The sequence below is a fragment of the Aptenodytes forsteri genome, unplaced genomic scaffold, assembly GCF_000699145.1.
Source record: "Aptenodytes forsteri isolate BGI_AS27 unplaced genomic scaffold, ASM69914v1 Scaffold16, whole genome shotgun sequence".
NCBI lineage: Eukaryota > Metazoa > Chordata > Aves > Sphenisciformes > Spheniscidae > Aptenodytes > Aptenodytes forsteri.
The window spans coordinates 2,539,262-2,565,160 of NW_008794753.1; the positions used below are offsets into that span (position 1 = coordinate 2,539,262).

Below are 25,899 nucleotides of genomic sequence, written 5' to 3' on the forward strand. Positions count from 1 at the left end.
CTTTCTGTAAGATTTCCCTGCTATCTCAAGCTTAATCTGAGACCCAAGGAGTTGTGCGTCAATTGTTTCTCCCGAGTACAGAAATGCAAACTGCCCGAGTCAGGAATCAAATTTCCATCTCTTCTTTCAGTGCCAAGCACACGCTCAACAGCAAATCAATACTGTATTCTGAACTTCTATTAGAATACTAGGCAGTCTTCTAATATATAAGTAGTATGATAACTCATGCAAGATATGTAGGATACAAAGAATTCCAGATTTACTTTAACTTGACTATGTTCTAATGCTAAGTACATAGTCTCTTCTTAGTAATTTTCAAGCCATTTCTAAATTAATTTCTTAATACGCAATTGTATTTGGGGAAAAAGAAAAACATACTCATCATCTGGGGTTAGCTGCACAGGTTCGCTGGTGAACTGTGTATCAAAGTTATCCAAACCATAATCGTCTGTGATCTGAGGCTGAAATGGAGGGGTTGCTTGCTTCTTTTCCAGCTAAGAAGAAAAAAATGGGGGAGGGGAAAAATTAAAACATTGAATATTTACAAAATCCCCTAAGAACAGCAACATACATTGGCTCTAGAGTACATGCACAGAAAAGTCACTATAGTTGAGTTTAATATTGGTGGAAGATATAAACATGTTTAAAACTTAATGTCAGATTGTATTAGACTAGTAGATTCTGACACTAAATGGTACATGCTTATCCTGTTTATCCTATTGCTGTATTTTAAATAGAAAAACTTCAAAAGTTATCAGAAATTAATAAAATTTTAGGACCATGGAAAAAGCTGTTTCCCAAGTCTCTTGCCTATATATTAAGAAAAAACATTTTTGCTATATACATCTGGCTCAACAGTTTATAAACTGAGAACATACTCCAGAAGCTTTCCATTCAAGCCAAGATGCTTTCCCAGAATACAACTCCTTCTTCCCTTTTATAAGCTCCTCTAAAGTTGCCTCTTGTAAAGGCAGCCTCTTAGATTACGTCAAATCAACATAACCAGACTCATTTGTTAATGTTAATTCCAGCAGAGAACAAAAAAGTAAGCAATATTTATGTCCCAATCAATCGCTAGCCACATGGGTAAGCAATCATTAAAAGCAAGTCGTGCTCATCAACAAAATAGCTAAAGCAGCCCAGAATTTTATTCTGCAATTAAAATGTAACCATTAATACATTTACATACAATATTTCCTGCTACAGGAACTGGAAACCCATATTTACCTTCCTTACCAGGGATAGTCAATAAAACAGGGGAAATTTTTTTTTTTTTAAAACTCAAATAATGCTGTTGTAGTCATTGAGAACCTTTTCTCATTTGCTATACCAGTAGCATGTTCAACATTATCTATAGTTTTCTGATTAAGGCAAATCCCTACTATCTTCCAGTTATTAGATCGCTTTTATCACAGGTTTGAGTGATACAGGAGCTGATGACAGATTAAATGTTATTATTTGTTTACATCACTACCCATGGCAGTTCCAAAAAAGGTGCAAGAAGAACTCCACTTTAACCTTGTTTTCAAGCAGTCACAGTTCCAGGCCCAGTGGAAAATCACAGATATAAGTTTTAACTTTTGGAAGCTGGTGGAAGCCTGAGCAACTGATCCAGCCAATATACTGGAAACCAGGGTATCAAAACCAGTCAATAATCATGTTTTGCCATTTTGCATGGCCAGCTAAATCACTTTCTACCACAAATGACAAATACTACTACTATGTTTTCTACATGTTACATCTATCATATTAGTGAGTGTCCCAGTTGAAATATTGTAGAGTATGAAGTATCTTAAATTACAATAAACCCATGGAGCTCTTGTAGAATTCTGTGAATTATTCCAATGGATTTATACTTCTCACATTTTTCCTGAAGTTATTAATTATACACTATTCACTTTTGTGAACAGAACCCTCTTCACCGTGCCTTGCAATTTCACACTGTACCCTAATATAAATACTGTCTAACAAACCAAAGAAAGCTCTCTTCTGCTTCATAAAGAGGGAAGAAAAAAAAAAATCTCAAGTGCAACGTATTACTTCAATTGATGCTTAAACTCACTGGTTGCAAATCAGCATTAGCTGCCTCTCTCCTGTCCATACAGTCTGAGGAACATTCTTTTCATACTAAGCAGGCCATGCAACAGCCAAGTGATAGCTACTGCTCAATTGCTTCATACAAGCAAACAAGCTACTTCAAGGCATTATATTCTGGAAAAATCAGTAATAGGTAAACAATACTGCTTAACATCAAAGACAGGAACTTAAACAATAAAAACAGTGTGAACTGAACTGCACTGATAACACGCAAACAGAACAGCTAGTTTTTCGAACACTTTTTAGTCTAACTAGAAATCCACAGCATTTCAAAGACATTATGTTGCTTAACATGTATGATTTTAGTTAAGTTTGTTCTACAAACATCTGCACGTTTCATGGAAACATGACTGACCAAATACTAATGTCCTTAGCTGTCAATAGGCTGAGGTAATGCCTTATACTAAAAATATGTAATTCGGGGATGGAATATAACAAAGGTAACAAGGAATGCATTAATGCTAGAGAAGAATTATGTATGAAAAAGCGTAACGTTTTAGAAAGTGTAAACTGTACCTTTATGTATTTCTAATGCCTCACTGGTTAGAAATAGTAAGAAAACCAAAATGTCTGTGTCCTACAGTAAGCAATGACAGAAAAACAGTAGAGCTAAACACAATTAATAGTACCTTTCATTCTAAATACACGATCCTCACATCTACGTATTAATGAGAGGTATGGCAATACTCTTTATGGGCAAACTGGCCATGAAGATATCTTTTTAGCTCAGTAAGTAAAGAATCATCATATTCACTAAGCATTAAATAAGAAAACGTCACACACTGAAATCTAAAATTAGCTTACAAATTGACATTAAAACTTCATAGAATCATAGAATATCTCAAGTTGGAAGGGACCCATAAGGATCATCGAGTCCAAAATTACAAGCAACTGATTAAGTTTTCCTTAATACTCTAGATTTACTTAATATTGCATGGCCATTTGGTCTGAGAAAACCTATTTCTTTAAAGAAACTACTGCAATGACTTTGGACACTCATCTGGATAGGACTGGAATTAGTACTTTAGAAATAAGCAACTCTGAGTTCTGGCCTTAGCTTTCCCAAATCCTACACAATACTGACCGCAATACTTCCAGAGTTCTCTCGCATCCAACTTCCTATATCTCCTCCGCCTCCTCTCCCATCATCACATGTCCACCTCTGGGTTTTTTTTTTTTTCAGGCTACTGAAGAAACATAGGTGTTGACTACCAACCAAGTGTCCTGATTAGACAGCTGCTTTTGAGAGACAGAACAGATAAAAGCTGAATTCCTCTGTCTTCCCCAACTAGGGAACTAAATTGGTCTCATCTACCAGGATGCTCATTTTCACATAGAACAGAATGTAGTATCTTTGAGATCTACCTGCCTTCAAAATAAGCAAAAACTGATGAAACGGCCTTATTGGTTCATAACTGGCAAATGAATAGTACAGTGTGGAAGTCCCTCTTCCTTCACAATTATATTAAAAATACTATTGCTGTAACATAAGCATTTGAAGGGAGTTACATTAAACCTTTCAAATGGAGGCTTCTTTTGATTTAATGGAATCAAGACTAGTTTTAACCTATACAAAGTCATAGAAGCTTGATCAATTTCCCTTTCACAATCTATAATCTTTCTTTTATAGCTCAATATAGAATACTCAGAAAGTATCACTGGAAGTTTAGTTCCCAAACCATATACAGCTACATCATATATTCCAAACAGTAAAACATATGCATCAATACAGTAAAAGGCAGGAAGACATTTTCAACTTGCCATTCAAAAGGTTTAATTAGAAGAATTTTAAATGACTAAATCCTACAAACCAACTGGCTTATATATTTACTTTCATATCAGCAAACTCCCACACGTAAACACCAAGTCTTAGGAATTTGGAGGATCAGGCACAATTGCAACATGTTGACCTTGGGTGTACGGCGAGAAACATTAAGATTACCCAGAAAATTCACCTTTGTCTCCAAAATGTCAGTGCTTATTATTTATTTTTTAAATATTTGATTGAATCTCCTAGTTTTTCTATTAAAAAATTCTGCCATTGACTCTCATGCTCCAAAATTATTTTAGGACCCGACTGTGGCACTTCTTGTTAGCCACACATCAGACTGAAAAAACATAGTTTCATTAGAAACCCAACTTCGAAAGGATAACCAGTGCTGAAACCAGGACACCAGCATGCTAGTTACAGAGCAAGACACAAGCAAATTATTAAACTGGCAATTTAAATATACCATCTCAATGAAGATGCTAGCATATATTGCCTCATGAAATGTGCTCTTTTTTTTTTTAATCAACTGTAGTTCTACTTTTTAATAATTATTTACAGATGCTAGTAAATTCTGTATATTTTGTATTCTGTATATTTTGTAAAAAGAATGCAATTCTTGCAAGAACACTTCAAGAGCTGTTATGGAACATTAAAGAAAGTGAAAATTTTAATTTGGCCCCAGATTGCCAATTTAGCAATTGTTATAACCATAACTATGTAATACATAAGAGATAACCATATATATTCACAATTCTTCTATTTGTGACCATCTCAAATGCCAATTCTGCAAAAGTTTTGCTTAATTGGTACGCTGCATTCATACAAAGCTCCTTTAATTTAAGGAGGCTCTGACTACGTACACCAACCTTGAACCCATAAATGGATTCAAGTCATTACTTTGCCTGTAGAAGAAAGTGATAGAAAAGTCTGAGATAAGAGTGCAAAAAAATTTGTGTGAATCCTGTTTTTCAGTCTTGGCACATATATCTCAACATCCTTTCTGAATAATGCTTATAACACGTTTGTCAGCACAGCTGTTTTCAGAGTGGAGCTTTCAAGCTACATTCTTTGCTTCCATAGCTGTTTGAAATGGTCTTACAAAACACTAGGGATTTCCTATGTATGAGACAGTTAGGAATCTGTTTTTCCCATTTAACATTAGTGAATTAAACATTAGTTAGAAGAACAAAGGAAAACATAAGGTAAATAAATCCAGGCTTCCAATACTAAGAGAGGGTGCTCGTCACTATCGTATGTCTTTTTTGTTCAGTGGGTCACCTAAGCAGAAATTACAGGACCTTAAACAGGATCAGCACCCCACTGTTACAGGCTTTGTAAAGAGAAGTCTCACAAAGCTATATCAGAACAGAGATACGAAATTTCTTGCATGGATCCCCTTGCAATAGAGAAGGGGTATGCTCAGGCAGAATTGAAGGCGACACAGCAAACGGAAGGAAGGATAGCTGTAAATTCTGGGTAACAAAATCACTGAGGCATCTGTGAATGCATTGCGTAACTTATGACAGGTGATGCTCCTACTCCTTCTGGAGGCAATCCTTTGGTCAGATCTTAAAGGGACAAAGATGCCATAGCAACCGTTTATTTTTCTCCCCTCAAGAAGGAAAAAAAAAAAATCAACAGTGTGGATGAAAGATATGAACACAGAATCTCAACCAGAATACTTGTGTAACAGAGTTTACACTGTAATATTAACAATACTCAAAGCTTCCAGATAGGCAATAGATCTTTTCACAGATATACTGTCTCTGCAAAAACAAGAGCTTAGCCTTCACCGATAACAGCAAGTCAGACTATGTAATTACTAAGTTTAATAACTTTAAGATCCTTATTAAATTCCTTGAAAAATCTGTATAAAAATTCAACCTACTGCACAATTGTGGTTTTATGTATGGGAAAAAAGATGTTTTCAGGGAGAGTGAGGATAAGACTTCAAATTATGTTACGCAACTCATTCACCACTGAAAATTGTCCTTTTGGTAATGATACCAATAGGCGTGCAATTGATTAAAGAATAAATTGCTAGTTATTTCAGAATGAAGTTCTGGTTAAATGAATTCTTCCTGCCTTCTCTGAATTGTGGAGATTTTTTTTTTTATCATAGGAAGTATAATCCACTTGCATTCCCCCTGTTATATTAAGGAATTTATCACCACAGAAGTTTGTACTTAAAAACTGTGGTTAAAATACAAAATGTTACAAAATTTTCTGACCATTATTTTTGAGCTATACATCTATACAATCTATATCAATACTCATGCTACAGGGCATAAAATTGACCACTGTATGAATCAGAAGGAAGTTACTTATCTGTATGAGAAACATTGTAGGCTAGGAGCATTTGGAACCATTTTTACCTTCCTCTGAAGCTTCTGGTATTGGCTTTGATAGAGACAGGCTATCAGACTTGATCATTATTCTGATCTGTTATGGCCTACGTGGTATATACAGTTTGGGTTAGCCTTGCTGGCCACTGGAGGTCACCGTTCCTCTAGAGAAATATCAGATAGAAAATCAACATTCAAAACTCCCTTTGGAAGAGACCTAATGACACTAATGGAAAATCGAAAAATCACAATTTGTTTTCATGCAACACATCCTCAGTGATAACAGTATTAAATGACAAAGCGACAAGCCTGTTTTAATATGTGATTTTGTATGGAGATTGAAATTCCTTACGAAGTTTTGTTTTCATAGATTTCATGTAAAATTAAAAATGCCTTTTGCTGGGAAAGAAGCAGTTTTCTCTTTCCATTTCACAGTTTTGAAATATTAAATGCTAGACAGTATTTAGTACCAGTTGTAATTCTTATTTTTTTGAAACATTGTTTGGTATCTGCTCATGCAAAAGCAAAGCCCAAATTTCTGTTAATGTTAATTACTGTGAAGCCGCCAGTAAGGTGAGATCCCTTTTAAAGAAATGGTAGCTCTGCAGTTTGCACTGTGTCTGCATTCTCTGGCACCGATTAAAGCTAAACTGTCTCATTAGCCATGCTGAACATAACTTTTTCTTCTGAGATTTAAACAATTCACCACACTGTTTAGGTTTCCATTCATTTTCTACACTACTATTTCCAGCAATCTACCAGTAATTTTCAGACTTTTTCTACTTTTGAGCCAAATATGGCACACTAAAGCACCCTAACAATACAAAAAAAAAAATCTCCTATGGATAAACATCCTCACCCCCTCCCCTTTTTTAAAAAAAAAAATAAATTAGTGAATTTCCAAGACAGACTCAGGTTAAAACTTCCCATTTGGACATCTGTCTCACCAAGTGACAATATTTACTTTGGTTTATGGAAAGTACTGATTTTTCTGCAGTGAGAAATTTAATATTTTCGTGTTGACATATTTAGCCGCCTTTGGTCCCAGTAAGACAGTAACAGAATTCCACAGATGATGTGGAATAGTCTGTTCAGAGTACAGGAAATTCAGTAACAAATTCAGAGATCATGAGGGTCATCTGGTATCACTGAGAATTAACAAGTTATGCAGCTAAATCATTTGATAATCTCTCTTTTGAGATGAGAAAGGAAATTACATACTATTTCAATTCAGACCTCCACACTGTTTCAGTAAAACTTTCGTTATGCTTCCTCCTTTTAAAGTATATATCTATGTTGCTACAAAACAAGAGTGATTAACCTGTCCCAGCATGCTTTTATGTAGGATATGTGCTTTATTATTCAGGGTGCCTAGGAAGAAAGAAAACTCTTTAAGGAACCTAGCCCTTTAATCTGTAGAGAGGTAACAGGGATTTTCCTAGATAAACTTCAGAAAAGGCTGAACTCTTGTACTCCCTTATTTAGGCTGTTTTTTCTCCTGTAGATCCAAATCATAGTCCTGCTTCCTTTCACGAAATAGTATCTGCTTCAGTGTGGCCGAACAAAATTTGGAATTGCGTGAAAGCATTTCCAGAACAGAATGAGGCAGCAAAGCAGTGGTTTTTCACTGCAGACATAAGACAGCTGGTGACAAGAAGATGGAGCAATTTCATACTTCTCTGCAGAGGTCTCCTGTAGATCCAAATCATAGTCCTGCTTCCTTTCACGAAATAGTATCTGCTTCAGTGTGGCCGAACAAATTTGGAACTTGCGTGAAAGCATTTCCAGAACAGAATGAGGCAGCAAAGCAGTGGTTTTTCACTGCAGACATAAGACAGCTGGTGACAAGAAGATGGAGCAATTTCATACTTCTCTGCAGAGGACAGAAAACTAGCTTACTTTCCTATCATTACCTAAAGGAGCACTATCACAGGCAAAATCACCCCATTTGTATGGTTTTATAGTTGTGAAAACACATTCAGTAAAATGTACACAAGATATACAGCTTGCATAGATTTTAACCATAATTAAATTAAAAATATCTCCAAAACCTTTTGACAAGCCACCTCAATTAGGGATCTTTCTAGTTCTCTGTCTCGCTTCATTCCTGGCTTAAATTCCATCCTTACGGTATTCATACGTGGATCACATTCATCATACCCTATTCACAATTACAACAAATTCAGTAAAATACATTTTTACAGTGATTGATGGTACTTAAACCATCTGCTTAACTGCAGTTCAGTGTTTTATTGCCCATTAAACCAAGAGATAGGAGATTAAAAATTATTTTGTTTAACTTCAGTAAAAAGACAAATTTAGTATGATAACTAAATTTCCAAATATAATAATATAGGGCAATATATGTAATAACATTTCAAAAGCCCTCAAAGCTATAAGAAAATGTAACATTTATGATGAGTAAGTTTAAACAATTTTGTTGTAATAAAAAAAGTCATGTATGTTTTGTCAGAACTCCTGTAGAAAGAAACGAATGACCATTTTTCTTTCTGATCCCTTACCACACAGAGTCCATCATGGATCACTGCCCAAGATTAAAGAGTCAACTCTGACTTCTCTGGTTCCCTAGTTAGGGTGGTGGTAGTATGTTTTTGAAGGCTTATAGTACTAAGAGTAAAAAAAGGCTGAAAATAATTAGAAAATAAGGTAATTTTCATCATAGCTGGAATTGCATTTTTAAGATTTGTCTGGAAAGATCTCTATGATCTTTGAGTTTGATAAACTGATCTAAAAACTGCCCCCCGCCCGCAAGGTGCAAGCAAAGATTTTTTTGGTCCAGCCTTCTGAGTCTAGCAGTAATAGATGTCTCAAGGTAACAGATGATGGTCAATTATTATCCAAGAGCAAATCTGATGCAAAAAGCCTTCCTCCCTTTTCAAGATTTATTCTTGACCAGAGACTGTTCTTCCTGTGAATTCTCATGGTGTATTCAGTTAACTTTCTCCCTGGCTCCAACTTCTTTGCAGGTCTGGATGGAACACACTGAAAAGAGGGATCTTCTACACCAAGATCTGCAAATTCTTTTAAAGGTCTTGCAGATCCTTCATACTCTTTAGTTGTATCTGACTAACACTGAATAGTATTCAATTTCATTAATAACCTTTTGAAGACTTTTTCTGAAGAAGGTTCTCCAGCTACAATGAGGAATGCATTACACCTATCATGCCTGTATATTATGAGTGCAGCTGCATTTTGCAGAGGCCTCTGTGTTGCTGCATACCAGTAACAGTAACATACTTGAGCTATCAAGTCCGTACGTCATTCACATGTGTTCTCCCCAGAATGTGCCAAGTAAAATGGGCAAATTGTACATCTCCCAGAAAATCCTTTCGCCACCATCTGATATAAGATTTTTCTTAATCTTCCTGGTCATTCTTATGGGCTATATATAAATTATTGTCACTTTAAAGATAAAATTATTCAAAATTTAAACAGTAGATTTTTCCCATTTAAACCAGAAGTTTATACAAACTGTATTGGCTCCCAAATTCTTATTTTGATATATTTTATATTTCAGTTTCACAGGAAAAAAGGGAAGGCTTCTGTGTGTTCCAAAACAATACTAACAACAAAAGCCAAATTTACATGAATAACAAAACCGCGTACTCAAAACAGAAATGTTACTATAGTAACATTTTCTATAATAATTAACAAAAGAACTCTACAAATTGAACTACATTAAATGCTATCAGAGAGAAATGTCAAAATACCTAAGTAATATACATTACAAGCCAGGCAACAGACACCAATATAATTAGTGATCTGCATATAAAAATAGAAGTCCATAAATAATTCAGCCATTTAAATTTTCTCTAACTTGGTAGATTACACTCAAGACTGAAAAATTCTCACACAGATGCTTACTGCTGCAATACAAGAGTTAGCACAACACATTTACTTTTCTTCCTGAGGAACAGCATTTGTGTGCAATTAGAGGAGATTTATTTCTGATATATCATAAGTAAAAATTGCAATTGTAGTTTAGATCTTAAGACTCAGATTTCTAGTTTAATGTTCTACAGAGTTGCAGAGGACATAAGACTGTAATAAGTAAAACTTTCTATTTAGGAATATAAGCATACAAGTATGGGAAAGCTACTGAATATATTTAGCAGGAAGGGAAAATTATGCCAGATTAACTGCAACACATTTTTACAGAATAAATAACTTATTTGAATTAGCCTTTAACCTGAAAGTCTTACCACCACAACAGTGGAGATAAAACTATGTCATGTAGTCAAATTTGTAGTAGCACAGATTCCAACATTCTAATTCTAAAATTTATATTCAATTAAAAAAAAGCCAAAGCTACAATCTACATAATCTGACTTAAAAAAACCAGGTAAGCATAATGTAAGTAAAAAGTAGTTACCACTGACCAAAATGATTACTTATATTACCAACGTGGGTAGGAAACCTGCTTTTAGGCCAGGACATCTCATTATGCTTGGCACAAAGTAAACAACAAAAAGGTGATCAATCACAGAAAAATCTTCCATTCCAGGCCTTAAACAAGAGCATGATGAGTACAGATGGAGATATGAGGAAATCATGAAACTGTAACTGGGCAGTGAATCTCAATACATCAACATTCCATCAGTTATTAGGTCTCAGAAAGCATCATGAAATGAAAGTTGTAAGGAAGACAAAATTAGCTCCTCCTGAACAAGAATGGCAGCATGAAAGAAACAGCAAAATGAGTATTTAAAAATTTAAGTAGGGTGGTAAGATTGTCATTATGAGTCAGTCGTAGCTATGCATTAACATTTCAACAGCAAGGCATTCAACTAGATGTTAAACATCAGACTGCCTCTTTTACATTATACTCAGTAAAGCATAGAAGCACTCTTAAATAAACCATACAGTGAACTTACAGCCTTCAACTTGAGAAAATCAGTGAAAAAAATACGTTGGTACAGCTCTAGAAAAGACCTTACTGCTTCTGTACACAGCTAACAGTAGCCATGGCTTTGTAGTTCTTTTTTCAGCATATAATGGATAAATACCATAAAAACAGGCACTAGGATAAGAATAGGCTTCATGTACTGAAACAATCAAAAAAAGGTTGACTTGGTACTTCCCTGAATGCTCTTAAGCCACCCTATCTGCAGAGTGAGTAATCTAAAATGTTCTTAGCTGTGCCACACACAACTCAGATGACTAACACTAGGAAAAAGAAGTTTATGGTATATGTGTTCACTTTACCATTATTTATTTTTCCATTTAACTCAAGCTTCACACAGAAAGGAATTTTAGTCAGCATTAGACTCTTGTGTCCTTGTGTTTCAACTTGAAAAGATCTGGAAAAGCTTTTAAGTCAAAATCTTTTCTGCTCATCACCTGCATTTCAAAGAAAATTCTAATAATTAAAAAAGCTTTCCAAATATTTTTTCATTTTCTCCTGAATATATTTCTAAAGTCTTATTAGAAATTGAGCTTAAAATTTATCTGACATTTTAGATCCTCCTGAACAGCACTGTCCTAATCATATCACAAAACAGCACAGACAACCACTTAAATCTTTCCATTAGGGTTTTTTTTAATAGATGTTTAATATCAACACTTTCAGCCAAAAGAATAGGTAAAACAAATCAAAATTCGAATCAGCATAAATGTTGACCAAGAAGTACCAATTGCAATTAAGAGTTTCTTACACAAATAAACAATACAAATCCAACAGTCTTCTCTCTCTTTCCCTCTCTCTCAAAACACTCTGCAAAACAGAACAGAAACCCGGCAGTACACGACGCTTATGCTCTACCACAAACTCAAGCAAGTTGCGTTATAGCACCACTAGGTAGCTAACATAATGAAAAACAACACTTAGGCTTAAGGGAGAATACAAAACAAGGGATGTCCGACAAAATTAAAGACAGCCTTCATTATATGAATAATTTTGTAAACACCAGGTATTTTAAAACACTGGCTCCTTACGTAGTGAATGTCTTCTCTGAAGAATGTTAACAATGAAGGTCTGAACAGCAGGCTTCAAAGTAAAAATGTAATCATGCAGTTTTCTCTCCTTCTCTGAACCTCTTTCATGTTATTACAGGCACTGCTGCCTGCCTGTTTCTACACTTCCTGTAGACTTCCTAGGACTATGAAAATATTATGTGCATATTTTTTCACTGTTCAACTAGGTATTAAAAAGTGTAATGCTGATAAGGCAGTGTTCCTGACTTAATTGTTTTATTGCTCAAGTGTCAATAAACGTAACAATGTCATTTCTCTGATGGTTTTCTACGATGAAGACAGAAGTAGGCACAATTACCAAGTAACAGAGGCTTTTAAAAAACTACCATTTCAATAAAATATTATGCCTGCAAAACCACTGAAATGCAAGTCATCTACTCCACCATGAACTAAAAACTTCCCTCACACCAGCAGTAATTAAGAAAACCTCATAGTAATAATCAAAGAATCATTTTAAATAACCACACTGCTTTCAAGTCACATCCTTAAAAAAGGACCTGATCCTGCTCACGCCTACTCATGTTACTAAACCCTGTTACCTACCTGAATAATCCTCCTGATTTTAAAAATTATGTAATTTGTAAATTCAAGTGTTTTGTGTTTTTTTTTAAATGTACTACAAGTAGACTACAAATGCTTCATGTATCTGAAGCACCTCATCTTCCATGGTTGTACCTAAACTGGTTTCATGACACTTGACCCAGTCTGTTGGCTGTGTTAATCAACTACTAACCTTCCTGTCAAGGCAGAAAGGTTTCTAATCAACAAGAGAAATGAAGTACTGGAATAGCATTCCAACAGGCTGTCTTTGCTAGTCCACACTTCCTTTTTCAATGGAGCTTGAACTGTTTACTAATGGGACTATATGAAATGACCACCCAGGATAGCAAGGCACTGAATTCTGATACTGGAAATCTATGCAGCGCTTCACACTGCAATTGCAGGCACTTCGCATGTACGCTGGGTAAATTTTATAGCAGCAGAACCCAGTGCATGAGTTTGCAGAATCTACAGATAGAAACCAAGGAATAAATGGTTCCGCCAATGCTTTAATGTGTTTTTTAAAGTGTTCTCTAAAATTCACCATATATTTTAAAAATGATACCCACAAGTTGTAACCATTCTTAGAGTTTGGAAGCAAGCCAGATTTTTGGTCACGAAATAAAGCTTGTTTTCATTATGTTATGTCACCTGGAGAAAGCAAAGTATCTTTTATATTTATGGAATTGAATTTCACTGGTTTTAATGGGGTTGTTACATATATACACAATTAATAAACTAAAAGAACCTATTCCTTTTGAACACATATAAACAAAAGTAATTATTTTTACCAGATCCCAGTCTATGCTGCGGAAAAACGTATGAGACTTGATATCAGAAAATCCTGTCTGTGGCTGACAACCAAGCCTTTCTTTGGGATCCTGCGGAAAACACAGAAACTCTTATTACATACTCTTAAGCCAGTTACAGTCCATGTTTGTCAAAAGCCCACATACACGACTCCAGCATTCCCTATTACTACGCAAACTGCTGCTAAGATACACATATTATGGCTATCAAGGGATTTTTGTTCTTTTTTCTTTCTTTTAACAACGTTTGTTTGAAATTTCATTTTTAAATGATATTTTACAACTTCTTAAAATAAAAAGTCTAGATTTATTTAGTAATGTATAATTCATATCCTTCCTTTCTCCATTAAAAATGATAATGGTTCTACAGATTTCAATCAGCTTAATTAAATGAGTAGTACGTATTACAGAAAAGAGTTTATAAAGAAGCCTATAGTTATTTTTTTCCACTAGGTGCAGGCTTTTTAATCAAGTCTGTGCCGTGGAATTCCTTCAGTAAATTAGCAACTAAGAAGTGGGTTTTTTTAACATACAGGATACCAAGGTTTTATAGATTTTCTTAATAGTAAGCAGATTAACTTCTTAACTGTATTGCTTTCAACAGGAAGCTCTGACTTCCAGATCTTAGATGCTAAAAATAAGAGAATGTTATTTACCTTGTTTAAAAATCCTTTTAACACATGGGAAGCCTTGACAGAAAGAAACCTTGGAATCCGGATTGGCTTCTCAAGAAAAACTGTTACAGGTTTAAAAACAGCAATATTGTTTTTTTGACAATTTATGACATTGACCATGATTTCAATACAAACACTGTATTATTTAAATATGTTACCATTTGGAAAATGGGAAGATACGGTAATTATTTAAAATAATGCAAACAAAAGGAGCTACAGTAATTCAAGGCACTGTTATACTGACATTTCAAGATTTCATATAAGAAATATTAGCTTCATTATCTTTTTCTATTGTTTGTAGTATAAACAGGGAATAAAACTTTTTCAGTGTCCTCAGTATATGGAAAAGTGTGATTTTAAACAGTAAGTGATTTAATATCAGGCTCGTCAAGAAGACCATGGCAGATTCTGTTACATAATTGCAGTAACTAGTTTAAAGAATGATTCTGCATATTAGGGAGTAGGCAACTTTGCAATTCCCCAAACTGTTACAGAGTTTCTATTGTAATAAATATGGCAAGTATTACTACTTTTGTTTAGAAAAATTCATACATCACTATTCCTGAAGGGTAAAACTGAAAAAAATAAAGTTATATTAATTTCATCAGAAGTTGAAAAAAAAAATTAAAAGTTATCTGGAGCAAAACTACAGGTTGATATGTTTCTGTCAACAAAGACCCTCCCATCCTCTCATGTAGCACTGAATTTTAAAATTCATTCTTGGCCTGTGGACTGCCTTCTAACGAAGATACCATTCCATACAATTTCCATCTGTTATTTCTGAACTGTGGACATTTTTAAAAAAATATTTTATTGTCTGAAGAAGGCTTCCTAATTCCAGACCATTTTATCTGAGTTCAACGAAATAAATTCCTGCAATAAAGAACTGGAAATATTGGGGCCCTTTATCTACAGTAGATCTACAGGCAGCTATGGGATAACAATGGAAAAGGAAAACCTAACTGTCCTACTGGAACTGCTAATTTTCATTATTTCTCCCCCAAGAAAGGAAGGCAAAAAAAAAAAATCAAAATAACTATACCTTGGAAGAGGTAATCTTCAGTGTTCATGTCTGGATTGTCAGTAATAATATCAAATGGAGACCTTCCTGCCATCATTTCAAACATCAACACACCAAGAGCCCACCAGTCCACACTGAACCCTGTAAATATTCAGAGCAGATTTTCAGCCAGGATTCCTTGAATTTAGGTGTTCTCTCTCATATAAATGAAGATTAATGGCTCAGTTCTACAAAGTACTGAAATTCTCTACTTTCACCGAAGCCACAGACATCATGACTTACACTATCATTGGATGAGACTTGAGAGAGTTTTCTGAATTGGGATTACAAAGGTAATCTGTATAGCAGTTTGTAGGTGTCTGCCAGACAGCAATGCTTCAGTGAAAATTCAGTGTAGTTAAGCTGAAAAATTTCAGATTTTTTTTTTTTTAAGAAGAAGTTGAACATTATAGTATATTATAACTAAATGACAGATTCAACCTATTGATCAGATCAGTTCACAAATAACAACACTGGTTAAAAAGACTATTATACCTTTGACTTCCGCATGAGCAATAACTTTTTGTTATAGCATTCTATAGGCTTGTCTGGAGGACAATTGTAGCTCAGGCGTCAAGTTCTTCAAGGAGTGGACTTGGTTTTGCTACAGTATCATTTAATAGTTATTTTTCAGGGAAAGTATGATTTAAAAGAAGCTGAAATGAGTGATTGCAAGAGAAAAACAAAAATAACCGTACCATTTCAGAAAAAATTAAACTGTACAATATCCATTCACTTTTCTTTAACACAGAATGGCACAAAAATGTGGAAATTAAAAACAATTGTATTTGAACCAACCTACAACTAGAACTTTGCTTTATTATTTATTATAACTACAAATTGTTTAGTCACAGCTTACCATATTCTTCTCCTCTGAGGATCTCTGGTGCAATATAATTTGGTGTCCCACAGAAAGTGCTTGTAGTGTCACCAGGGCCCAAACCTTCCTACATGCATAAATAATTTCATAAATTAAAAGCTGACCTCATTTTCCGGGAATTTCCCTTAATTAGACTTATAAAGCCAAGCTACTTAGGGAATCTGAAGACCTTCCTTTCAAAAAAGGCAATGCTAGAGCAAAATAAATACTCATCGTGCTCCAAGCTGGCTTATGACTTTACAGCTTATCTTCAGCAAATTAATTGATTAAAACTGAGTCACAACACATTTGTAACAACATTTTGCTTACTATATACAGATACATTCAAAAAAATTCAGATCAAAACCAATGTGCAAGTCCTTTTCAAATAGATGTTGGGAAAAAACTTCTATATTTAGGAATGAAGGAATCAAACTTTTACATAACTGCTGTATTCCAAGTGAAGCCCCACAGCCTGTGCACTTTGATAGTGGAGAAACATTCTAGTCCAGCGTTCTTAGAAATTGGTGCAATATCTATTCTATGGAGGGAATAAGACAAGCTTTCCTCATTATGTCACCATAACATGCCTTAGCCATGTTCTGAAACAAGCTAAATAAAAGTTAGTATTATACACTCAATTCTTGGACTTCTAAAAAATCAACACAATGCCAGCTGCAATTTTGGCTTCAGAAACTTATTCTCACCAAGAAATAGACTGGATGCTAATCTCATTTCACATACTAGCCAGAAACAGTGTGGCAATAACAAGGAGACTTGAGGTCAAATCAACAGCTCTAAGGGGACAGCAGAATTCTTGTCAGATTACAACCACTTCAGTCACGTCTGGCATTCCAACTTCACACACACAAGTTTTAAATTTAGTATTTTTTATACTCGTATTTTCCATTGACCTTTTCTTGCTTTCCTCTGCATCACGTTAAGTACACGCTACACTTTACCAGGTGCTTTGAAAGCAATGCTCTCTAAATTGCCTCTCAGTGCCAAAGATTGCAGCCTAAGAACGGAGATATTAGAGAGCCCCTGTTGGTTAATAATCCGTACAGTCCAGCCACAGAGAATGATGAATGCAATTCATATTCACAGAAGCACAGTTACTAAGACGTGGAAAAGACCCTTTTTAAAACATACTTGTCTTAAAGATAAATTTTCTAACTTGGGTCACATAGGAAACTTAAAGAGGTAGAAGAAATGAACTTGGCCAACAGGCCAAACTTCGTGAAATACACAAAGAAAAAAATCACAAATGTGGTTCTATTCTTCGGTAGTCATTTTTCAGAATAAAGTTCCCATTCCACAACCAAATTCTGGGCTCAGTAACACTAGCGTTAAGATAAGGGTAACTTTTCTCAGTTTTCTCTTAATGTCACTGGATGCAGTATTTGACTTCAAAGCATAATCAGAGAGATATACTACTGAATGACAAAGTGACAAAAGAAAGGTAAGAAAAAAATCCTACCTTGCACATGCCATAATCTGTTAATTTGATATGACCCTCTGCATCTAAAAGAACATTGTCTAGTTTTAAATCTCTGTAGATTATGCCTCTTTCATGTAGGAAATTCAGAGCAATACAAATTTCAGCAGCATAAAACCTGAAATTAAAAAGGAAAAAAATTCATATTAGCATTAAGATTGTACAAAAGCTAGTGCAATTAGAAAAAAAAATCTCTTCTTAAAACATCAATTTACAGTCAGCTTCTCTATCAACAGTATACCAAAAAGAAGCTACATTTAATTCACAAGGAGACCGATCTCATATTGTAAAACCATTCCTTAAATTAATATGGGAAATTATTTTTTTCATTCTACTAATTAAGAAAATACTTATTCTTTATCCTACAGATTTTTTCCTGAAAGTTACAAGTGTGACATAGAAAACATAAGACCAAAATAAGTAGAATAGTTACATCTTCTATCAACACATCAAAGAAGCGTTACCTAAATATGAAGCGATAAACAAAAGTAAATAGGAATAACTGTTACTACTTATCAAATGCTTGCTTTCTTTAAAAAATACATACCCTTCAAAAAAATAAAATTAAATTTTTTCCCAGGGCCGTACATTCTAAACTTAAGAATCAACCTTTTGTTTTTTCTTTACTATGCATATTCTTTTATGGACTAAAGTTTGGAAAGCATTTCATACAACATTAAACAACTACAACACAAAAAACCCCACTATAATTGTGTTAGTAAAATACCTTGCATGTTCTTCAGGAAGTTTTCTTTGCCGTTGCATATGAAACATAAGATCTCCCCCATTTACATACTCTATGACAAGAAACAATCTGAAAGTATATAATACAATTAATGGATTCCAAGGAAACATGAGAAGAAAAACTATTCTTATCCTTCCAATTTGAGCCATTTTCACTTCCACTCTTGAATTAGACTTGTAAATTTCTTATAGTTACAGAAACTATTTAAGAGAAAAAAAGAGAGTACTTATTTGATCCATATTATGTAGGATCACATCCTTTATTTAAATGCCAGACTAAATGTAACGGAGAGGCAGCTGCATACAACAGCCTACTATTTGGTGTGAAACCTGCAGAACTATTTAAACAGTACAGAAGACAACAGCATTTGCCTCATATAATGAGGTACTCAACTCAGTGATAGATGTAAAAAAAAAACCTAAGCATATAATGATATATAGACGACTTTAAAAATTACTTAGAAATAATAGCAAAATCATGAAAGTATGCTAGAAGATGACACATGGCAAAAATGAAAGTTTATCCGAAAAAGGTAAAATCGTCATTCATTTGAAAAAGACATAATAAGAACAACATAGTTACATAACTATCTCTTATTCAAAGATGTTGATTCTTTTGACTTTTATGGAACAAAATTCCACAGTATAAAATTCGCTCAGTGAGTGCACTACTTTGAATAACAACGTCTGATTGACTGAAAAAAAAAAAAGCCTGCCTGAAACAATGCTGATTATTTAAAATAAAGGTTTTAAGATTAAAAAATACTTCAAAAGATGCATCAATTTAAATTCAAACCTTTCTTATAAAATCTGACACAGATTTACCCTGATGTAATAATTAAACTGTTACTCTGCTTTACTAAATATTGTTCCTTTTTAATAGCCAAGCTGTAGCATCAAATCTGAGGAGCTTTGTAGATGAAATGTAGTTTATGTATACCTAAGCCAACAAGGCAAAATCTGAAAATTCTCATTTGTATTTTTGATATAGTTTTGCCACTAAAAGGTCACCATCTTTTAAAAATTACATCATTAACAATAATTAATGAGTATCTGACAATATTACAGAGATCAATATGTTTTGTAGGATTTGTGATATTAATTAAAAAGAACTATGAAGCTTGCTGTTTGTGCTGGTTCAGTTCCTGAAAAGCTCAAACAGATCTATTGAAAGCAAGATGACATAAGACTCACTTAGAGGAATGTAACCCAAATTTACTTTCTAAAAAAGTAAGTTTTATCTGAATAGCATATGACACAATAATCTTTCTTCCAATTAAAGTTACATGTTCTAGCGTATTATTAATATACACATACAAAATTATTTCCATTAAACCCTATGATCATCACTGACTCTTCCTGATACACTGTTAAGAAATATACTGTCATTGCTAGAAGAAAAAAAAATGTTGTTTTATTTGTATAGATAGACTGAGACTAAACAATTTGAGGACTGAAAGACTCAATTCACATATGTCCATTATTTATCAGAGATGAAAACTAAATTTGGTGAGCTAGCAGGACAGATAATGAAATCCCACCCTCCTTGACTTTGCCAAGACCTTTATCTGTAGAAAAACGTGAATTAAAAGAAAGTGTAATGGACCCACTTCTGTTACTCTCTACATGGCGTATTCACTAAATGCAAGCTCTGGGCACAGAAAGGCTGCAGTGTCAAGGCTTATTAGTTCCTCTGTAGAACAAGTTTTTGAAACAGTCTTCTCAAAACAAACAAGAGAAAAGTCATTAGGGGAAAGAAATATAGGTGGAATCAGCCATATAAAAAGACTTCTATTACAGTTTGCAGGAAAGGTTTCATCCTTGGGAAAATATGATCCAGGCAATGCTGCCAAGGTCAGAGAGACCTACAGGATAGAAACATGCTGAGTGAGAGTTTCTTATGAAGGTTGCGGCTGTCCCAGGAGGCAGTATTTCTTTATACACCTAATTTTCCATGAGTTGAAAACTCCTTTCCATATATTCACACACTGGAAAACATTCCATTTGGAAAACACATGCTCCAGTCTCTCAGACCATTCTAACTGGTAACAATTAAAGAAGATTTTTTTTCCTTTGAAAAGGATTCTTCATTTGAAACACCTGAAGTGTTGAAAGACTTAAAAGGTAAACCAGGAAAAATTACTGGACACAACCCAGCTTGCAAGTCTTTCAGTGGCCTCCCCACAAGAATATAAACACTAAACTGAAATTAAATAAACAATAAATAAAATAGGTAACAATGCCGTGAGTTTTTTATTACAGCATTTCTGGTATTTTTTGCTTCCAACTTTCCTTTCCTATTTAGAAGCTTCCAATGCTTTATCACCATTCAGAACCTGTGATGTAAAGTTGCTTGTGTCAAGTCATGTTCAAGCACGGAAGTGTGTGAATACTGGTAGTCCTCGCTGGTTTTAGAAGGATTTACTCAAACACCAACGGTTTTGCAGGATGGAGGTTTCAGATTGTTGCCATCCTCGGAAGACACTTATCTGGCAATTCTGGGCAAGCCCAAGGCACGTATTTTATTAGGATAATAAAACAAGCATCACTAGTATCTGAAACAATGTAAACAGCTACATTTAGCATCAGTTAGCATCTTTTTCGAGTACACATTTCTTTTATCTTAAAAATTCATTTAAAATTCTATTTAAGAGAAAGAACATGTTCCTTTGGAACTTCCCCCCCCCTACTAGTACACTTATACACAAACTGTTCTCATATTACAACTTGTTTTCTTTGGGCCAGTTAACACAATCTGACATTGATAAATTTATTCACTTGAAATCAGTTTCGTGCTTCTCTGTTCCTGTAATGAGGTCGTAATTGTGATTTTATAACATTACAGCTACAACCAATTGTGAATTCGTGACATTATGGCTATATCCATGGCAAATGGCTAAAGTTATAAACAAAAAACTATAGTTTCACTGCAAGGAGAAGCTAGGCTGGAAAAACAGGACTCCTAAAGATACAACAGGAATACAGAAAGCTTTGACTACATTCAGCATATTTTTTTTCTATTTCTGCTCCTCAACTATGTCAGCGTAACTACCAAAGTGGCATGCAAAGGATCTTTCTATTGCTGACTTCAGCCTTTTTCTTCTTTCCAATATTTATAAGAAACCTCATTCTCAATACTTCGCCCTGCCTGACCACCTGAATTTTTATATAAGATGGTCGATACTACCTAGTATTTGGTGAGAAGGTGTTTGTGAATGTTGGTTTAACTGTTTCACAACAGTTTGTCAGCTGTCTAAAGATTCCCCCCCCACCGTCTGCAAGACAAATTTCTTTCGGTCAAATCCTTAGTCAGTCACCTTTGGAGATCATTCTTCCTCCCTGCTCCAGAAATCTCCCTAGTCCATGTACCTTCAAAACGCTCTTCATACAGCTTCTTTACTTCCTTTATCTTACCTATGTTTTCCCTGCTAGGAAAATGCTACTTCCTCTGACTATAACCATTAAGGGGTTGAAAGTTTGGGGGCTGAAGAAATGGTACAGTGCATGTCTTCGTATTTTAAAAATTGATAATACACATTGTAATGAACAAGCGATTATTCTTAAGGATAAATGACTAGATAATCCATGAAAACTTCTTAAAACTTTTTGCAGTCTACACTGCATACCATTCAAGTAAGCCAAATAGAATGACTTTTATCTTCTGATTATGATACATATGGCACTAGGCATTATAAAACTGTAACGGTAAACAGGCACCTGCCTGTGAAAACAAGAAAATCCCAATAAACCACAAAACCCACACACATCCAAATTCCCCAGTGACATACATAAGCATGGGCATAAAAGTTGTCCTCCTGTGAAAAAGAAAGTCCCAATAAACCACAAAACCCCCACACATCCAAATTCCCCAGTGACATACATAAAAGTTGTCCTTGATTTTCTTCATATTCCAATTACAAAATAAGAAGCAACTAATCCACTTCAGATTCTGCACACAAGGACAAAAAACTAGTATTTCAAAGTAGCTAAGAGTTTATTAAGTACTTTTTCAAATGAAATCACATACTTCATCAATATGTGCTAAGGGCTCATAAGCCTCATATAGGTAAAAAATACTTCATACACATGTAGGTTTTTAAGTTGTTATTAAAAACTATTATTACTGAGCAGCGATAGAATGACTTTTATCTTCTGATTATGATACATATGGCACTAGGCATTATAAAACTGTAACGGTAAACAGGCACCTGCCTGTGAAAACAAGAAAATCCCAATAAACCACAAAACCCCCACACATCCAAATTCCCCAGTGACATACATAAGCACGGGCATAAAAGTTGTCCTTGATTTTCTTCATATTCCAATTACAAAATAAGAAGCAACTAATCCACTTCAGATTCTGCACACAAGGACAAAAAACTAGTATTTCAAAGTAGCTAAGAGTTTATTAAGTACTTTTTCAAATGAAATCACATACTTCATCAATATGTGCTAAGGGCTCATAAGCCTCATATAGGTAAAAAATACTTCATACACATGTAGGTTTTTAAGTTGTTATTAAAAACTATTATTACTGAGCAGCCCAACTCTTAGGCTATTTTGAAGAACAGAGAACTACAGTCTGGCCCTCTGAGAACTGATTCGGCCTTCCTCAGTAGGATCAGGTATTATAAACTAATCTCTTACAAAGCTCTGTTTTACCCTGCTACTATCCTCCTATTCCTGAAGCCACACAGCCTGTGCTCAGGAAGACAGCTCACAGTTCCTCCTCATTCTCATTCATCTTCTCCCTTCAGATCTGGACCTGGAAAACCCTGCCTTTTTCTCCACACCACACTGGCTAAGCTACCCCACTAGAACTGGCTTTGTTGTAGTAGTGAAACCCTGACGATACTAACGCTTCCTTCCAAAAATTACTGACTGTGTGATGGCAGTGGTTATGGTTGCTTTATGAGAAGCAGTTAGTACAATGATCAAGATTTTCAAAACAAAATAATTTCAGATCTTTCTTACCGACTTGTTGTTTGAAAGCATGAATGTAAACCAACTAGGAATGGGTTACTGGATGCCTGTTCAAACACATGTTTCTCTGTCTGTACCCAATCAATATCCTGAAATAGAGTAATTGAACAATCAGAACTCCTGCTGGATAACCACTGTGGGTATTCCCAGAAAAGAAATTGTGAACATCTATGCTCCCTTACATATACCATCATTGTTACATATGTTCTTCAGAAAGACAAAACCCCCTAAAATCTGGAGAAAGTTATAAAACATTTTAATTCAATTATATATTCAGAAGTTTCTTAACCATTTAGAAAGGTCTGCACAAAATTTAAGCCATTAAAAAATATATCTGCAATATTTGATACACTGCTCATACCACTTCATAGAAATAAATCATAGAAATAATTCAATTATCTTAGATAAATGATCCTAAGGCTGCTGAAGCAACTCATGCCAGTAACAGAAGCAATGTGAATCTCCAGTTTTATAAGGTTCAAATAAACTGAACTTCATTTTCTCATCTGAAACTCAAAATGAATTCAATGAAACTACCAAAACCTGATTAGTTTGTCCAACCAAAATCATTCTTAAAAGTATCACATACTACCTTTAATACTTCAACAGGGAGAAGTCCTGAATACCCAGTGCAATGCCATATAATAAAAACCTATCAAAATTTGAATGCTACTAGCATAGTACTGCAAAATTCAGATCTGTAATAACAAAACATTTAATAATTTTTCAAATAACCAGACAAAATTTAAACCTTACGGACAACTGATTTTAGCAGTAGATATTCACTCTTCATGCAATACACCAATCATGTTCCATCCTGCAAACACTCAGTACCCTGCCAACAAACTAGAAATATAATTGTTCTAAAAATTCTCCATTTCCAACCGGTACTTCCAGCTTTCCAACCAATCTGGAGACAACAAAGACACATACTGAGAAACCAGGCCTTCCTGTCAAGAACAGTTAAACTGAAGTCTCAAAGGAAATCAAGAAACGTCACCATCAAATTAAATAAATCTGTTATGTTTTGTGTTCAGACACTCCTGAAGATGTAACACCTTGGAAGGGTAAACCTGGATCCAAACATGAGCCAAGAATCCAATTTTGAATAAAACAACAAACACGTCCACTTCTTTTTGTTTTTACTGAATGAGCTTCTCTTAAAGATTCTTTAAAGTAACCCCTTCATTATTGTACTTGTGTACTAGTACATTAGTATTATACTAGTGCACTACTGTTAAGAAGATTAAGCTTAGAAAAATTTAATAGCAAAAGCCCAGATATTTGATTTGCTTCAATCTCATTTAGAAAAGAATCTTTACTTCTCTCCAATATCAACCATTACCTGGAAAGCACTAGCTGATTTAAACATACTGACACTTGCTATGTAATTAATTTTGTTTCTCCATGAAACACTTCCTAGGTGAAATTTCCATTACTTGCAATATCTCACGCATTCACAGAATTCAGTGAATTTCCTATCAATTCCCAGAATTTCATTATACAGCCTATCTTATAGAAAATAAAAACCAATTAGCTCAATCTTCTATGTAATTATCTATGAGAGCCACTATTCAAGAAAGACTTTTCTCATCTACCTCTGATTCTCAGGAGCAACTGCATAACTCATTAAATAATACTTTTCTTTAGCTTCTACCTTCTTGGAAAAAACACATGTTAAAAAGGAAAGAGCAAATTAACCACACAACAGTCTAATCTTTGGTCATAAAAACAAATATCAAATAAATGAGCAAGCCAAAGTATTTTAGAAGAACGTTACAACTTTACTCAGATTCTAACCCTAGCCTCTGGAATAATGACAAAAATGGCAGCCAGAGAAACTGATTGAAACTACCAACACAAACAGTACTTAAAACTATGTGTTTTGGTTTTTTTGCCCAACATCCTACTTTCAAGAAATCCAGTCTTCCTAACAGCATAAAATTAATATAACGTCATCAGCTTAAAAATTGCATTCTATTTGACAAATTCACTTTCTATTGTAAGAACAGCTATATAAGAAATTCCCTATGAGGTGAGACTGTCCATTTTTTAAAAAATTTTGTTTTATTAGAGTTTGGGATTCCACCCATAAGGATGACACAGTACTTCTTCACTCTTCAAATATTTGTGTCATACTTTATGTACCCCATCATACATACTGCCACTCCTGCGTGAGCATGTCATACTGCAGCGTTCCAATAAAGCTGGTAGCCCAACAACACTTGTTATCATTCTGTCAGGTCTCTCAGCTGTTTTATCAGGGCTGTGGTCTGACCACATGGATTCCAGTTACCCCATTACCCTGTTCCAATACTTAACACGGCAGGTTCCAGTCTAATGGCGTTGTAGGTGGTTCAAATCTGCCTTCCTTGCTTGCTGTGATTGGTTCATCACATTTACAAAAAAAATAGAATGGATATAAAATCTATACCTTTCAAGAAGTGTGAATATTAAAGGAAAAAGATGAAGGGTTGGAGTTTTTTTCTTTTTCTCCCCCCCCCCCCCCCCCCCCCCGGTCGCGC

The 25,899-nt window shown here is 34.7% G+C and overlaps 1 protein-coding gene across 1 annotated transcript in view; it reads right to left on the reverse strand.

Moving 5' to 3' along the window:
- The window catches only part of PRKCZ (protein kinase C zeta), a 73,081-nt gene that overhangs the window by 3,414 nt on the left and 43,768 nt on the right, over nt 1-25,899 (reverse strand). Inside the window, exons 10-17 of the mRNA XM_009274142.1 lie at nt 23,366-23,463; nt 18,375-18,461; nt 17,630-17,765; nt 16,150-16,237; nt 15,273-15,392; nt 14,213-14,292; nt 13,539-13,628; nt 379-494 (exon numbers count right to left, since the gene is read on the reverse strand). Of these exons, the coding sequence (XP_009272417.1) occupies nt 379-494; nt 13,539-13,628; nt 14,213-14,292; nt 15,273-15,392; nt 16,150-16,237; nt 17,630-17,765; nt 18,375-18,461; nt 23,366-23,463 (815 nt within the window). The remainder of the gene's footprint in view (nt 1-378; nt 495-13,538; nt 13,629-14,212; nt 14,293-15,272; nt 15,393-16,149; nt 16,238-17,629; nt 17,766-18,374; nt 18,462-23,365; nt 23,464-25,899) is intronic.